The sequence below is a fragment of the Molothrus aeneus genome, chromosome 18 (assembly GCF_037042795.1).
Source record: "Molothrus aeneus isolate 106 chromosome 18, BPBGC_Maene_1.0, whole genome shotgun sequence".
Classification (NCBI taxonomy): Eukaryota; Metazoa; Chordata; class Aves; order Passeriformes; family Icteridae; genus Molothrus; species Molothrus aeneus.
In genome coordinates, this window is record NC_089663.1 from 9863299 (window position 1) to 9878949 (window position 15651).

The 15651-nt window shown below is 61.1% G+C and overlaps 2 protein-coding genes across 3 annotated transcripts in view; one reads left to right on the top strand and one right to left on the bottom strand.

Moving 5' to 3' along the window:
• The first annotated feature begins 1419 nt into the window (after window positions 1–1419).
• On the top strand, window positions 1420–7647 carry TRPV4 (transient receptor potential cation channel subfamily V member 4). Its single transcript, XM_066562184.1, has 15 exons — window positions 1420–1835; window positions 2903–3075; window positions 3232–3384; window positions 3516–3656; window positions 3748–4046; window positions 4485–4664; window positions 4748–4906; window positions 5020–5112; window positions 5276–5349; window positions 5435–5600; window positions 5800–5866; window positions 6085–6398; window positions 6530–6657; window positions 6860–6981; window positions 7237–7647. Exons 1-15 carry the CDS (start codon window positions 1471–1473, stop codon window positions 7377–7379), a joined length of 2577 nt encoding a protein of 858 aa, XP_066418281.1. The 5' UTR covers window positions 1420–1470; the 3' UTR covers window positions 7380–7647.
• Window positions 7648–11490: 3843 nt separating this feature from the next.
• The window catches only part of FAM222A (family with sequence similarity 222 member A), a 28996-nt gene continuing 24835 nt past the window's right edge, over window positions 11491–15651 (bottom strand). For both annotated transcript variants that reach the window (XM_066562342.1, XM_066562341.1), the window contains one exon: window positions 11491–14085. In XM_066562342.1, coding sequence (XP_066418439.1) covers window positions 12878–14085 — 1208 coding nt within the window. In that variant the 3' untranslated portion in view covers window positions 11491–12877. The remainder of the gene's footprint in view (window positions 14086–15651) is intronic.

Sequence of the window (15651 nt, forward strand, 5' to 3'; positions counted from 1 at the left end):
TCAAGCTTCAAGGCCGGTGACAGCAGGTGTGGGACAGCCAGTACTGTGTCCGGGTTTTCCCTAAAACTGCATTTTTTCGGGTCCCAGCAGTTTGGGCAGGTCAGGTGCTCCATCCCCATTCCCAGCCCGCAGGGTCCGTGTGCTCGGCAATTCCCTTGTCCAAGGTCAAACCGGCCATGCGAGGGCCCCTGTTTGCATGGGGTCAGGATGTGGGACCTGCGGGCTTTGGCAGGTGCTTGTGGAATTTCTTGCAGAGGTGGGGATGGCAGGAAAGTCAGCAAAGAGGAGAAACTGTCAGCTCTGTGTCCCCCAGGGCAGCACTGTCCTTTCTGGGTGTCCCCCAGGGCTGCACCAGCCCCGCTGGGTGTCCCCAAGTGTGGCAGGGAGGGGGACCACTGCCTGAGCGCCCTCTCTATTGCTGCAGGGTTTGGGGCCGTTTGCCACCCTCATCCCCGTGCCCACGGGAGCACCGTGTGGCTGCCAGCACCCTCTGCCTCATTCGAGCCCTTTCCCCGGCCGGGCTGCGCTCCCGACAGGGCCGAGCCTGCCGCTGTGCCTTGTCGCACAGAGTTTCAGCCCAGCACAAAATGACACGTTTCCCGCTGCCTTTTCCGTCCCGGGTTGGGCTGAGCTCCCCGCGGGCGGGAGCCGTGCTGAGCCCTAACGCTGCTGGGTTTCACCGGGGGGTTTTGGTGGAAAGCGGGGCTGGGGGAGTGCCTGGGGTCGGTCACTTGTCCGTGTCCCGGGCGTGGCGGGCAGGACGCGGTGACACGGTACAGCGCTCTGCTGGCCGCGCTGGTGGCACGTCTCTCCTTCATCTCCACGTTTCTCTGGGTAACCTAAACCCGTAATTTCTTGTCCCAGCCGCTGTGTCTGCCCCCCTCCGTGCCACGCCCGTCCCCTCCCGGTGCCCAGACCCGCGTCCCACCGAGCCCCCCTGGCTTGTGGAGCATCAGGAGCAGCCCTGGCCCCGCTCCCAGCCCTGCTGCGGTGGCAGCTCCTGCTGCCTCTGGGCGCTTCCCTGGCCGCTTCCTTGGATGTGGGGAGTATCCCAAGGAATGTTTTCTTTCCTTGGGCGGCAGATCGCAGCGCACAGGGTCTGCTCTGTGCCCTGTCCTGGGCTGCACCCCGGCTGACCGCAGCGGGGCCAGGCTCGCCCTCGCCCAGCACGGCAGCGCCGCAGCCAGAGGGGCCCCCGCAGACGTGAGGGGTCCCCGCAGAGGGTGGGTGGGTGCCGAGGAGAGCCGGGACAAGGCAGGACCATCCGGGTGACTGAGCTACAGCGGGTTCCAACCTCCGCCAGGGTGGGTGTGGAACCTGTCCCGCCGCGGGGCTCGGGGAGAGGATGGGGAGAGTATTTTGGGGGTGACACGGGGTTTTCCTCCGCCAGGTCTCCTGGTCTCGTGGAAGGAGCCGGGGGTCACAGCCAGCCAGGCAGGTCAGTCGTGCCCGTCCCTCCGCGCAGGGACCATGGCAGACGGCGAGGACGCCCCGCGCGATGCCGGCGAGGGCGCGGGGGAGGACGGCTCCCTCCAGAACGAATCCTTCCCGCTCTCCTCTCTGGCCAACCTGTTCGAGAGCGAGGACACCCCGAGCCCCGCCGAGGCAGCCCGGGGTCCCCCCGGCGCCGGCGATGGAAAGCAAAACCTCCGCATGAAATTCCACGGGGCCTTTCGGAAAGGCGCCCCGAAGCCCATGGAGCTGCTGGAGGCCACCATCTACGAGTCCCCCGTGGTCCCCGCGCCCAAGAAAGCCCCCATGGACTCCCTGTTCGACTACGGCACCTACCGCCACCACCCCAGCGAGAACAAGCGCTGGCGCAGGAGGGTCGCGGAGTGAGTACGGGACACCCGGGTGGGGATGGGGACGCTCGGTTGGGGACACCCCGGTGGGGATAGGGATGTTCAGCTGGGGACACCCCGGTGGGGATAGAGATGTTCAGTTGGGGACACCCCGGTGGGGATGGGGACGTTTAGCTGGGGACACCCCGGTGGGGATGGGGACGTTCTGTTGGGGACACCCCGGTGGGGACGGGGATGTTCAGTGACTGGGGACGTGGGGGGACCTCCGGGCGGCACTTTGGGATGCTTTGGGCAGAGATGCCGCGCACAGGGAGCAGCTCCCAGTGAGTCCCAGTGGCTGTGCCGTGCCGTGGAGGGGCTCCGCAGCTCCCGGTACCGCGGGGCTGGGAGAGCGCTCCCCTTCCCCCTGACGGGCGCCATGAAAGAGGCTCTGTGCGCCCGGCCGCTCCCCTGGCCGGTGCGGCGTCTGGCTGCGGCATGAAAAGGCTTTTCAGGAGGGCCTCCACCCTGCCCGCGCCAGGAAACCGGAGCCGGGGGGGGCAGCCCGCGGCCGGACGCACAATGCCCCTCTGTGCCGGGCACCTGGGGCGGCCCGCCAGTGTCCCCACCCAGGGGTGCAGCCGGCTTAGGAGAGCGGGATGTTCCCCGTGGAGGTGGGTGGAGGGGGGCAGGATGCTCCATGAGCCCTCAGACTGGAAGTCACCGGCTGGAGCAGCCGCCAAACGTCCTGCCCCCATTCCCGGTGCGCGGAGCTGCCGCCGGTCCGTACCCCCCGCTCCGCTGCCGACTGCTCCGACCGGTCTGGCTTCATCCGTGCTGCCGGAGCGTGACCAAACCCGCGGCCCGTCCCTCCTGGGGGGCACAGCTGGGGGCCCCAAGCGCTGCAGCACCTGGGTGGGAGCTGGCAAGAGCTGGCAAGAAGGCACTGGGAGCACCGGGCTGCTGTGGACGGGGATGCTGCCCTGGCCTCACCGGTGATCCCCGGCCGGGAGATGTCCCCACGTGCCTGTCCCCGGTGGCTGAGCACCCTCAAGCTCGTCGCACAGGTGGGAGAAGCCGAGGCAGCGGCTCCCGTTCCCAGCGCTGGCGTTTCCCCGCAGGAAGCAGCCGCCCGCCGCAAAGGGGCCGGCTCCCGAGCCGCCCCCCGTCCTCAAGGTCTTCAACAGACCCATCCTCTTCGACATCGTGTCCCGGGGGTCCCCGGCCGGCCTGGATGGGCTCCTCTCCTTCCTGCTCACCCACAAGAAGCGCCTGACAGACGAGGAGTTCCGAGGTGAGGACCTGGCTGTTCCTTGCCCTGGTGCCAGGGCTGGGCTGTGACCCCTGGCGATCCCTGTATTCCGAGGGATGGGGATGCACAGCTCTGGCATGGGGAGCCGGGGGCCTGAGGGGTTTGCCCTGGCCCCCCCTCAGCACCCTCCACTCGCAGAGCCCTCCACGGGAAAGACCTGCCTGCCCAAAGCCCTGCTCAACCTGAGCGGGGGCAAGAACGACACCATCCCGGTGCTGCTGGACATCGCCGAGAAGACGGGAAACATGCGGGAGTTCATCAACTCACCCTTCAGGGACGTCTACTACCGAGGTGGGGGGCGTGGGGCCACTGCTGGGGGGGGACACTGGGCTGGTTCGGGGACCGGAGAAGGGACCTGGGGCGGCTGGGACGCGGGGGAAGTGCCGGGACAAGGCGGTGGCTGACAGGCGGTGGTGGCACAGGTCAGACAGCCCTGCACATCGCCATCGAGCGCCGCTGCAAGCACTACGTGGAGCTGCTGGTGGAGAAGGGAGCAGACGTCCATGCCCAGGCCCGCGGTCGCTTCTTCCAGCCCAAGGGCGAGGGTGGCTACTTCTACTTCGGTGAGCAGGGAGGGAGCCGGGGGGCTGCACCCCGAGGTGTCCCTCGCAGCGGGGAAGGGGTGACCCGAGCCGCGCTGTTGTCCCCCCGCAGGTGAGCTGCCCCTGTCGCTGGCCGCCTGCACCAACCAGCCGCACATCGTGCACTACCTGACGGAGAACGGGCACAAGCAGGCGGACCTGCGGCGCCAGGACTCCCGCGGCAACACCGTGCTGCACGCCCTGGTGGCCATCGCCGACAACACCCGCGAGAACACCAAGTTTGTCACCAAGATGTACGACCTGCTCCTCGTCAAGTGCGCCAAGCTCTTCCCCGACACCAACCTGGAGGCTCTGCTCAACAACGACGGCCTCTCCCCGCTCATGATGGCGGCCAAGACCGGCAAGATCGGGGTACGGCGTCCCCCCCGTCTCGGGGACGTGTCCCTGCCGTCCCTGCTGAGCCCTGTCACACTCAGTGCATGCACGGCTTCTCTCTGCAGATGCTGGTGGAAACCTGGAGGTGCAGCCCTATTAACCTGGCTAATTAACACCCCTTTGCGTTCTGGCCCTTTCCCAATTAACTCCAGACCCTCACACAGCCCAGCTTCTCCCCTGACCTGCCCTTGGCCTCTGGTGGGGCAGGCAGGGGAGTCACCAAAAATGCAGAAGCTGCAGCATCCTGCAGGGCTGCCACAGTGCCTGCATCACCCCAGGAGCGCCTGGGAGCACCCTGAGCCCATTGGGGTGCAGGGAGGGGGTGGGGGGATGCACCCAGGATGGGGTGGGAGGAGGGCAGGGTGGAGGCAGGTCTGTGGGTAGCAGTCCTCCCTCCATCCCTCCCTCTGGCAGATCTTCCAGCACATCATCCGGAGGGAGATCACGGATGAGGACGCCCGGCACCTCTCCAGGAAGTTCAAGGACTGGGCCTATGGCCCCGTCTACTCCTCCCTGTACGACCTCTCCTCTCTGGACACCTGTGGGGAGGAGGTGTCCGTGCTGGAGATCCTCGTCTACAACAGCAAGATCGAGGTGTGCAGGGCTGGGGGGCCTGGGATGGGTCTGGAGGGGCCTGGGTGGCCCTGTCCCCTCTGCCATCACCCATGTCCCACCAGAACCGCCACGAGATGCTGGCTGTGGAGCCCATCAACGAGCTGCTGAGGGACAAGTGGCGCAAGTTTGGGGCTGTGTCCTTCTACATCAGCGTGGTCTCCTACCTCAGCGCCATGATCATCTTCACCCTCGTCGCCTACTACCGCCCCATGGAAGGCCCTGTGAGTGCCCAGGCTGGCACAGCCCCACGGGCCAGCCCTGCCTTGCAGGGGGGTCTGGCAGGGCTCTGTCCCAGGGGATGGGGGAGCAGCTCAGCTCTGTCCTCTCCCCACAGCCACCCTACCCCTACACCAGCACCGCCGACTACCTGCGCCTGGCTGGGGAGATCATCACCCTCCTCACTGGAATCCTCTTCTTCTGCACAAATGTCAGTGTGGCAAGGCAGGGGGTCCTCCCATGGGGACACTGAGCTCTTTGGGGTCTCCAGGGGTGACAGCCCTGTCCCCTGAGGCATCCACCCCTGCCAAAGTGGCCTCAGACATGGGGACCCTGCCACTCGAGACCCTCCAACCTCTGCCTCTCTCCCACAGATTAAAGACCTGTTCATGAAGAAGTGCCCAGGTGTGAACTCCTTCTTCATAGATGGCTCCTTCCAGCTGCTCTAGTACGTGGGGAACTCCCAGGGCCACCGCCAGCCACTGCACCCCCCAGGCTCGTGGCTGCAGGCTCTGACCCCAACTCTCCTGCAGCTTCATCTACTCGGTGCTGGTGATTGTCACGGCGGGGCTGTACCTGGGTGGCATCGAGGCCTACCTGGCTGTCATGGTCTTTGCCCTGGTCCTGGGCTGGATGAATGCCCTGTACTTCACCCGTGGGCTCAAGCTGACAGGGACCTACAGCATCATGATCCAGAAGGTCTGGTGGGGTCGTGGGTCTTGTCCTTCTCCAGGGGTGATGCTCCTGTGGAATTACAGCCTAAAAAGGACCCTCCAGGCTTTGTGAAGGGTTCCTGTGGCTCTCCACTGCCCTGCTCCCAGGCCAGATGTGCCAGCCTCACAGCTTGATGATGATGCTGTGGTCCAGCACACCTCACCCTGCTCTCCACCACTTTCAGATCCTCTTCAAAGACTTGTTCCGCTTCCTCCTGGTCTACCTGCTCTTCATGATTGGTTATGCATCAGGTAACCAGCCAGCTCCCCTGGCTGGGGCAGGGACAGCTCCTGGCTGGGCAGGGGGCTGCAGACCCTCAGCTCCATCCCACCTGCCCACAGCCTCAGCCTTTGCCTCCTCCCACGGCGGAGAAGGTCTCAGCCAGCACGGAGCCACACTGGGGCCCATTGTGGATCCTGTCCTTGCCACTGCCCCTATGGACTCGCTGTCCCTGTCCCTTCTCCCCCAGCCCTGGTGTCCCTCCTCAACCCGTGTCCCAGCAGTGAGTCCTGCAGCGAGAAGTCCAACTGCACAGTGCCCACCTACCCGTCCTGCCGGGACAGCCAGACCTTCAGCACCTTCCTGCTCGACCTCTTCAAGCTCACCATCGGCATGGGCGACCTGGAGATGCTCGAGAGCGCCAAATACCCCGGCGTCTTCATCATCCTCCTCGTCACCTACATCATCCTCACCTTCGTGCTCCTCCTCAACATGCTCATCGCCCTCATGGGCGAGACCGTGGGCCAAGTCTCCAAGGAGAGCAAGCACATCTGGAAGCTGCAGGTACCACCCTGGGCGTGGCGGGATGGGATCTCCAGGAGCCGCCCGTGCCTGGGGGGCTGCAGCATCGAGGCATCCCGAGCTCCGTGGGCAAGGCACCCCCATGCTCAGGCATTCCCTGGTGTCCCTGGCAGTGGGCCACCACCATCCTGGACATCGAGCGCTCCTTCCCGGTGTTCCTGAGGAAAGCTTTCCGCTCGGGGGAGATGGTCACTGTGGGGAAGGGCACGGATGGGACCCCCGACCGCCGCTGGTGCTTCAGGTAAAGGTGGGCGCCCTCGGAGGCTGGGGAGCAGCTGAGCCTCTCCCAGCAGCATTTTTGGGGGGCTGGCACCGTGCAGCACTCATTTGCTGGGTGCTTTGTAGTGGTCTGGAGGCAGCTGGCATTGCTGGTGGGTGCTGGAGGTCCCACCCTGGCTCCAGGGCACTCCGTGCAGCCCCTGCGGGTCTGACCTTCCCCACAGGGTGGACGAGGTGAACTGGTCCCACTGGAACCAGAACCTGGGCATCATCAGTGAGGACCCGGGCAAGAGCGACACGTACCAGTACTATGGCTTCTCCCACACCATGGGCCGGCTGCGAAGAGGTGAGCGTCCTGCTGTAGGCTGGGACATCCCTCAGGATGCTGCTGGCGGCCTCTGATGAGCCCCAGGAGCAGATCTGGGGGCTGTGACATCCCTCAGGAAGCTGCTGGCAGCCTCTGACGAGCCCCAGGAGCAGATCTGGGGCTGGGACATCCCTCAGGATGCTGCTGGCAGCCTCTGACGAGCCCCAGGAGCAGATCTGGGGGCCTGGCAAGCAGCCAGAGATGGCCTTTGCGCATCTCCCGCCCTCTCCACAGATCGGTGGTCGACAGTGGTGCCACGCGTGGTGGAGCTGAACAAGAGCTGCCCTCCGGAGGAGGTGGTGGTGCCCCTGGGGAGCATGGGCACGGCGGAGCCGCGGGAGCGGCGGCACGGCCCAGCCCCGAGCTCCCCGCTCTAGCACGGCAGCACCGGCAGCTGATGGACTCTGCCCGGGCCCCCGGAGCGGCTGGGGAATCGCCACTGGGCTGGATGGATGGTACTTGTCTGCTCCTCAGGGAATCGCGCAGCCTCTGTCCCCTCCGGCGGCCGCTGTCCCCGGCCGTGTCTCGGCTCTCACCGAGTGCCACCGCTTCACTTCCCTGTGCCGGGGCCGTGCCGTGCCGGGAGCCTCGGCCCGGGGTGGGGAGCACGGCCCCCGCCGGCGCCGATGGTTTTGCCACAGAGTTTTGCACAAGGTTTATACGGTTATTTATTCAGTAATAAAGACTGACGCGCCACCGCCGTCTCCTCCCGTCGCTGAGTGATTCGGCGTGGGACAGCCAGGATGCCAGCAGGGTTTGGGGAGGGATAGGATGGAGGAGCTGCCTGCTCCCCAGTGCTAACCAAGCCAAACCGTGCCAAACTGTGCTGTGCCTTTGGTCATGGCCACCCAGCGGGCTGAGCTCAGGTTTGGTGCACGGATGTGGTGTACAGGGATGTGATGATGTCCAGGTGTGGTGCAGGGATACGATGCACAGGTGTGAGACATGGATGGATACGATGCATAGGTGCAGTGCAGGGATGTGATGATGTCCAGGTGTGACACAGGGATACGATGCAGAGGTGCAGTGCACAGTTATGATGTCCAGGTGTGGTGCAGGGATACGATGATGTCCAGGTGTGACACAGGGATACAATGCACGGGTGCAGGGCAGGGACGTTATGATGCACAGGGGTGGTACACGGTTACAATGTACAGGTGTGGTCCAGGGATACGATGTACAGGTGTGACACATGGATATGAGGTACAGGTGTGGTGCATGGTTACGATGCACAGGTGCGGTGCAGGGGTGTGATGATGCACAGGTGCAGGGGTGTGATGATGCACAGGTGCAGGGGTGTGATGATGCACAGGTGCGGTGCAGGGGTGTGATGATGCACAGGTGCAGGGGTGTGATGATGCACAGGTGCGGTGCAGGGGTGTGATGATGCACAGGTGCAGGGGTGTGATGATGCACAGGTGCGGTGCAGGATGCGGTGCGCGCTCGCTCCACTGGAGGGCAGCACACACCGCGCGATGCGGGCCCGGCCCCGGTCTCGCCGGGCTGGCCTCGCACCCCGAGCGCAGGGCCGGGGCCGCTACCGGGCCGCGGCAAACCAGCTCTCCGCATCCCCATAACATCCGTGCCCCATCCCCTCCCGTCCCTAGCCCATCCCTATGGATCTCCATCCCATCCCCATCCTCAGCCCATCCCATGCATCACCCCTCTGTAGCTCCTTTCCTCCTCATCCTCCCAGCCACCTGGTGAGCGTTCCTTCAGCAGCTGGACGTTGTGGGGGTGTGAAGGGGCGCTTTCGGTGGGCACCAGTGGCATGGTAACACGGTGGCACTGACAGAGACCCTGGCCAGGGCCTGGGGACAGCCCTGCTCTCTCAGCAAACGCTTTAGCAGCAGAGGGGACACTTCATCTTCCAACTTGATGAGTCGCCGTCAGCGTTAACGGCACCGTCTCCGTTTAAATGTGATTTACATACATCTCTCATATTGTGGTTTAAGTATTTCCCCAGGGTGAGGGATGAATATGTTTCATTATCGCTCCTTGGGAGAGGCGGAGGTGGCGGCTCCTGCTTCATAATCGAATGAGGAGCTGAGCTGCTCTGCTTCTAGGCTGGATCTTGGGTGAAAACAATGAACGTGGCTTTCACCCGACTGGGTCCGCAGTGGGCAGTCCTGGCTGGGTCATGTGTGGTGGCTGGGGAGCCCTGGAGCAGGACTCAGCCAGAGATGGGCTCAGCACCGTGGCTGCCCCCGGCTGCAGCACTAGAGATGGGATTTTCCAGTAAAATGAGACATAAACCAATTTCCTACCCTCCCGTGCAGATCTTAATGCCCCAAAGCCAAGAGGCCACATATCAGTGAGCTTTAAAGAGATTTGGGCTCTGGGAAGGACAGCTGTCACCAAGCCCCTGCATCATCATCACTCTGCACCCTGCAGCGGCTCCGTGAGGACGGGGCCACCACAGCCACCGTGGTGCCATCCCAGCACTGGAGTCCTCTGCCGCCTTCAGGGATTGGTTTTGGCCCTTTTACCCCCTGCCCCACCACGCCTGGAGCTGTTTCAGCCTCAGCTGGTGAACGGGGGGGGTGCTTGGCCCCGGCCCCCTCCCGCCCCTCCCCGCGCCGCCCTGCCAGAGATGACAAACCCAACAAAGGGAAGAGAAGAGCACTTGTCATCCAGAATGCGGAGCGTGGAAGCAAATTTATTTTTAGATAAATCTAAAGCTTAATTTGTGAAGCTAATATCAATCAAAATGAGAGATGGGTTTTTTTAAGTCCTTTTGCAGCCGTGCAATTTATACTGCCTGTCTCTCCTCCTCGCTCCCAAACAGCAAAGGCAGCCGCTAAGTTTAATATCAGCCTCATGCACACCTGCCTTAGAAATCTGTGTGATTATTGGTATTATTATTGGTATACTTTGAATAGGAAGGTGTTTGTAGGCCAGAAGCAGCATAGTTTCCTTTAGTGTGTTCCCACAGCACCCGTGGATGCTGTGCCCCATGGAACGGAAGGGCAATGGGCTGTGATGGGATGTACCTCAGGTGTCCCTGCCCCATCTCCCACCAGTGTCTGTGCACATTTTTTGTCCTCACGTGCTCACCTGCACCTGGCAGGGCTGGCACTGCAGCAGGTGCCCACCAAAGAGAAACCCATTCATTTTGCATTCCACACTTGAAGCCTCCCCAGCGAAATCCTCCTCCCAAGGAGCGATCTGAGGGGAGAATTAACCTGCTAAATAATAAAAACCCCCGCACACCTCCTAATGAAATGTAATGACTTGGAGACCTGCAAGATGGATCGCGCCGTCGCTCCCAGCCACTCGCCCTGATTTATGGCGAGCTGGGAAATCTGATGGAGGCAGCGCTAATGAATCCTCCTCCCACGGGCACCACTGAGGGAGCAAAGTTTCTCCTGGAGCCCCCAGCACGGCTCAGCGCAACCCAGCCTTTGTAGAGTCCCCCTTTGGTGCAGGGGGTCCCCAAGGAGGGGCTGCCCTGCACAGAGGCCCCGCCGTGCTCCAGCCTCACATTCCTTTGATGTGGCATCTTTTTAATGACAAAGATCTGAGCAGAGATCTTCCTCCAGACGGAATAATTTTAACACGCAGGCAGGCAGGGGCACCCCCCCCCCCATGTTAACCTCTGTGAAAATTTCCTTTTGTCCCAATTTCTCTTTGTTCCCCGGATCGGCTGTCACGCTGCTCACTGCTGCTGGTGACAGAGAGGTCCCCTCCCGGTGCCACAAATACCGGAGGAGCCACACGCACCCTTGTCCTGCCCACATCCCTATCCTATCTCATCCCATCCCATCCCCATCCTCATTCCCATCCTCATCCTTTCCCCATTCCCGTCCCCATTGGTTCCCATCCCCTTCCCCATCTCATCCCATCCCATCCCCACCCTTATCCCATCCCCATTCTCATTCTATCCCCATTCCCATCCCATCCCACCCCATCCCATCCCTGTACCCTCCTGGTCATGCACAGAAGGCAGCTGAGCCTCTGTCACCCTCAGTCCCCTCCCTGGCTGGGATGAGGCCATGCTGTGTGTCCCACCACGGGACACGGAGGCCGGGGAGATGCATCCACATCCAGGAGCAATTTGGTATTCAGTCCCATTATCCTGCTGTGATTGCTGCTGCTTGGCAAAGCAGCAGGGTTGGATTTAGGGCCGCCAGAGAGCCCCCACCCCACCTGGGCACCAGGAATGGCCCTGCAATGGAAACCCAGTGGGAAACAGGAGTGCCGGATGGCAGCGGAGATGCCACCCCTGTGCTGGTGACAGGATGGGGACGCGGTGCCTGACCCTGTCCCCCGGGTACACGTGAGGCCACAGCCCTAATCCCAGGGATTTGTCCCATGTGCCACCCCTTGGGTGTGAGGCGGAGACTGGTGCCGCCGGGATTAATGGCTCAGCATTGTTAACAGGTTATTTATAGGTGCTCCTCCGTGCCCTAAAAATCTCTGGGAGCAGGGGGGGTGTCCCGGCTCTGGGGGAGGCCACAGCAAAGCAAAGAGACTCCAGAGCACACATCCAGCGAGATCCTGGTTTTACTTTGGGAAAAACACCATCCGGACACACGGCTTGCGGGTTTTGTGTTGTTTTTTTTTTTCTTTTTTTTTTTTTTTCTTTTTTTCATTTTGTTTTCTCATTTTTAAAACAATATAGTGCAGCCAGCACTTCTCACAGTAGAATATAATGGTCAATTTTAGTATAAAAAAAAAACATTCTCAGAGATTTGTAAATGCACTTAGTGCTTGAACAGGCTTTCAGGGATACAGTACCTCTTTTCCGAGCACAATCACCTTGGGTTTCATCAAGATATTATTCTTCTTTTACCTTTAAACATCAAAACACTTTGTATTTCGTGGTGAGGAGCCTTTTGTAAATGAACAAATCTATTAAACACAGAATTACACAGAGTGAATAACGGACCATAATCATTTTGGAATTGTTTGGGGTTTTTTTAAAAAAAAAACCAACAAAAAAAGAGAAAAAAAAGGAGGTATGTGAGCGCCCCAGTACCGCGACCCAGAACCAAGGTAGAACTGACAGTAAGGGGGGAAATAAAACAGCCTGGAAGTGTGAGAGCCAGGGGTTCCCAGGAGAGAGGGGCTGAGGGGGTCCCGAACCTCCTGGCTGAGTGGGAATAGGAGCCGTGGCCACTGTGGGGCTGGGTGAGAGGAGGAGGATGAGGAGGAAGAGGGGTGGGAGGAGACTCTGTAGCAGCCAACACGTAGATGTACAGCCTAGTCAACTAAAAAAAAAAAAAAAAATTTAAAAAAACCAAAAAATCTGTTCAAGTTTTCAAGTGTTTTTCTTAAATAGCCTCCAGACTGTCCCCAGTTATTAGCTTTAATCAAAGCAGTGCAAGTTACGGACTTCAGCTACAGGTCAGGCGCCAGCTCCCTGCGGCCACACGCCGGGCTGGGACCGGCCACCTCTAGGCTGGCACTGGCCACCACGGAGCCTCCCAGCCACTGCCGTGCCAGGACAGGCCACTGTGGAGCCTCCAGGACAGACGCCAGGTCAGCACTGGCCACCACGGAGCCTCCCAGCCCCGCACTGGGCTGGGACCCACCCTGGAGCCTCCTGGCCGGCCACGACACCGGGCTCTGCCCCGCTCTGGGCACCGCCAGCACAGCAGAGCCTCCCCTCCTCCCTGGATAGCAGCAACTCGTAGCAATTCCCTGTTCACATTCGTGGAGATAAAATGATTTCTGAGCTATATAGACAAGCGGTCCTTCGGCTTCCAGCGGGTCGCGGGCGTGTCCAGTCTGGGGACCCCGGTGCAATGCCAGTGTCCCGGGAGCCCTTTCAGCAGCCGACCCCACGTCCCCCTCCCTGTCCCCCTGCCCCGGCACCCGCAGCTCGCGCCAAAGTCCTCGCCCTGGGTTTGGGAAGAGCAGCATCCGTCCCTTATCTGTAGACGGGCAGGCGGATGTGGGCGTGCTGGTGGTCCAAGAGCCTTGGCACAGACACGGTCTCGTAGCCCTTGCCCAGCATCTGCTCCTTGATGCAGGGCGGGTGGATGTCGTTGATGAGATACTCCAGGGACTGGAGGCTGCTGCTGAGGATGGAGGTATTGCAGAGGGTCTTGCTGGGCAGCCCCTCGGCCGGGGGCACCCCCAGCTCGCGGGGCCCGGCCCCCAGCTCCGGCGGGTTGTAACAGTCGCTGTTGGGGGTCACCAGGATGCTGTTCCAGGGGGGAGCAAAGTACTGCCCCACCGCAAAGTTGCCGTGCATGCAGTTCAAGGGGGACGAGCTCACCTTGTCGGCGGCGCCGCCCAGCCCGTAGGGCCGCGAGGCGCCCGCGCACGTCTCGGGGGATTTGCTGAGAGCCCCGCCGCCGCCGCTGCCCCCGCTGTACATTCGCAGGTGCTGCTGCTGCTGCTTCTGCTGCCACACCAGGTAGTCCATGCCCTCGGGGTAAACGCCCGCCTTGGGTCCCAGGGCGGCGGCCGGGTTGGAGCCCAGCGCCAGCTCGGCGCCCTTGCGGCACTCGGGCAGGACGGTGCCGCCGTAGCCGGGGCCGAAGGCGCCGTGCTTGGCCGGGCTGGGGTGGGCGGCCACGACAGCCGGGCAGCCGGGCTGGGCACCCTGCGCCTGGCACTGCTGATTGATCTGGTAGATGATGCTCTGGATGGAGGGCAGGTTGGAGGGCGGCAGCGCCAGGCTCCTGCCTGCCAACGGCAGCACCGAGGCCGCCACCGTCACGTTGGGGGGCACGGGACCCTCCAGCTGCTTCTGGCCGCCGTGGTAGCTCAGCTGCCCGGCGCAGGAGGGACCTTGAGCTAAAGTGCTTGAGGCGGGGTAGGGAGCGACGCCCACCTGGGCGGGCGAGAGCTTAGTCCGCTTCCCCTCCGAGTTCTTCACCACGCTTTTGCCGGAGGCTTTGACGATGGCCAGCAGCCCCTGGTAGCCGCCGGCGTGCAGGGGGTAGGGGCTGTACCTCTGCCCCGTGGTGTCGTAGCCGTTCACCGTCCGGTTAAGGTGCTTGTGCTGGGGGACCCTGATGTTGGTGGGGAAGATCTTGATGGTCAGCGGGCTGTTGGCCACCTTCTGTGCGTAGGCGTCCAGCTCGGCGGGGCTGGGGTAGCGTGGGGAATGCATGGGGGCCGTCTCGCCTGCGGGGGCAAAGCTTGGGGTGAATCCAGTGCCAGCAGGGTGAGGGCACCCAGCACCCCAGCACCGTCCTCCCACCATCCTCCCCCAGACCTCTCCAGGCAGAAACCAGGTCACGGCACCGAGCTGTCCCCTCCTGCTGATGGGAGTCACTTGTAAGTGGCCTAAAATAAACTCGGTGTGGAGAATGGAAATGTCACTTTACCCAACGGGGGAATCTTTCTCTGAGATTGGATTTAAACTACATTATACAAGCAATTTCATGGGTGCTTTGCGCTGCTACGAGAACCTCACCAAAAATGGAAAAGCATTGCATTTACCAGCCATAAATCAGCAGTTCCTATAATGAGCACAAAAATGTCACTTTTATGCAATTTTACAGATGAACAAAACTGGTGAAATTAACTGTGGTAACCTACTGGAGTCAGCAAAAGCCACTGCAGAAAAAAAAATTATATATGTATATAGTTTTGTTCCTTTCAAACTCTTTCCTGAGCAAGTTTCTGCCATTCTGGTGTGAAAACTCATTTGTCGTTCCCATTATACTTTCATTTGGAGTTTATCTTGAGTATCCAATGAGCCACCAACTGTGAAAATGATTAAATCTACAAAATCTATCTAATAGATGGAATAAATTAGGTGTTTAAAATCTCCACACACTCACACACACACACACACGCAGGCACGTGCATGTACACGTCGGAACACGGGAATGAGGGTTGGTTCCCAGCTGGTTCCCAAAATTCCCAGCCCTGCCAAGGGATGTCTGTGACACACTGGTAATACCAGACCTGGTGCCTGCCCAGAGGAAGGTTTTGCAAGGGAGAAATGGTAAAATTGGGGGGTGTGTGGAGGCCCAGCCTTCCCAGGCAGTTCAGCCCCTCAGTAGTACCTGGAGCATTCTGCTCCCGATGCCACCAGCATCAGCAACCCCTGATGCCACCACACCCTGGGTGGCAAAGCCACTACAGAAGAGCTGCACCTCTGGGTACATTCCACATTCCCTGTGAGGGGATTGCCTGTCTCAGTCCCACTCTGAGTGACATTTCCATGGCTGTGACACGCCCAGACGAACCAGGCATTGGTTAAAACCAGGATTCAGCAGGAGGGATGCACTGGAATCTGTGACTCTCCACATCACCCCTGCTCCCAGCAGCAGAGGGGGGACACAGCAGAGAGGCTGTGGCTGCTCTCCATGCTCTCCATCCATGGCCACTCTCCGTGCTCCCCATGCTCTCCATCAGGGCAGTAATTGCACAGGCAGGATGCACCACCTGAACCAGCCATTGCTCTCATTAAGCTGATGTTATGGGCTTTTTACAGGTGTCTTAAATAGACATTGTTATTAACGAGTGTATTAAGCCAATTAAAAGCAGCGCCTTTGAGGAGGATTTAGAGGAGCTGTCGGAACACGGGAGGAACCAGCAGCTCCCTCTGGCAGGACACGCGAGGACGAGTGGCACCAGGACATCCCAGACTGAGCCTCCAGCCTCTGGGAAGCTCCTGCAGAGGCAGCAGGGCAGTGAGGGCACACTGAGGGGGCTCTGCTGGGCATGGGAACCCCCCAA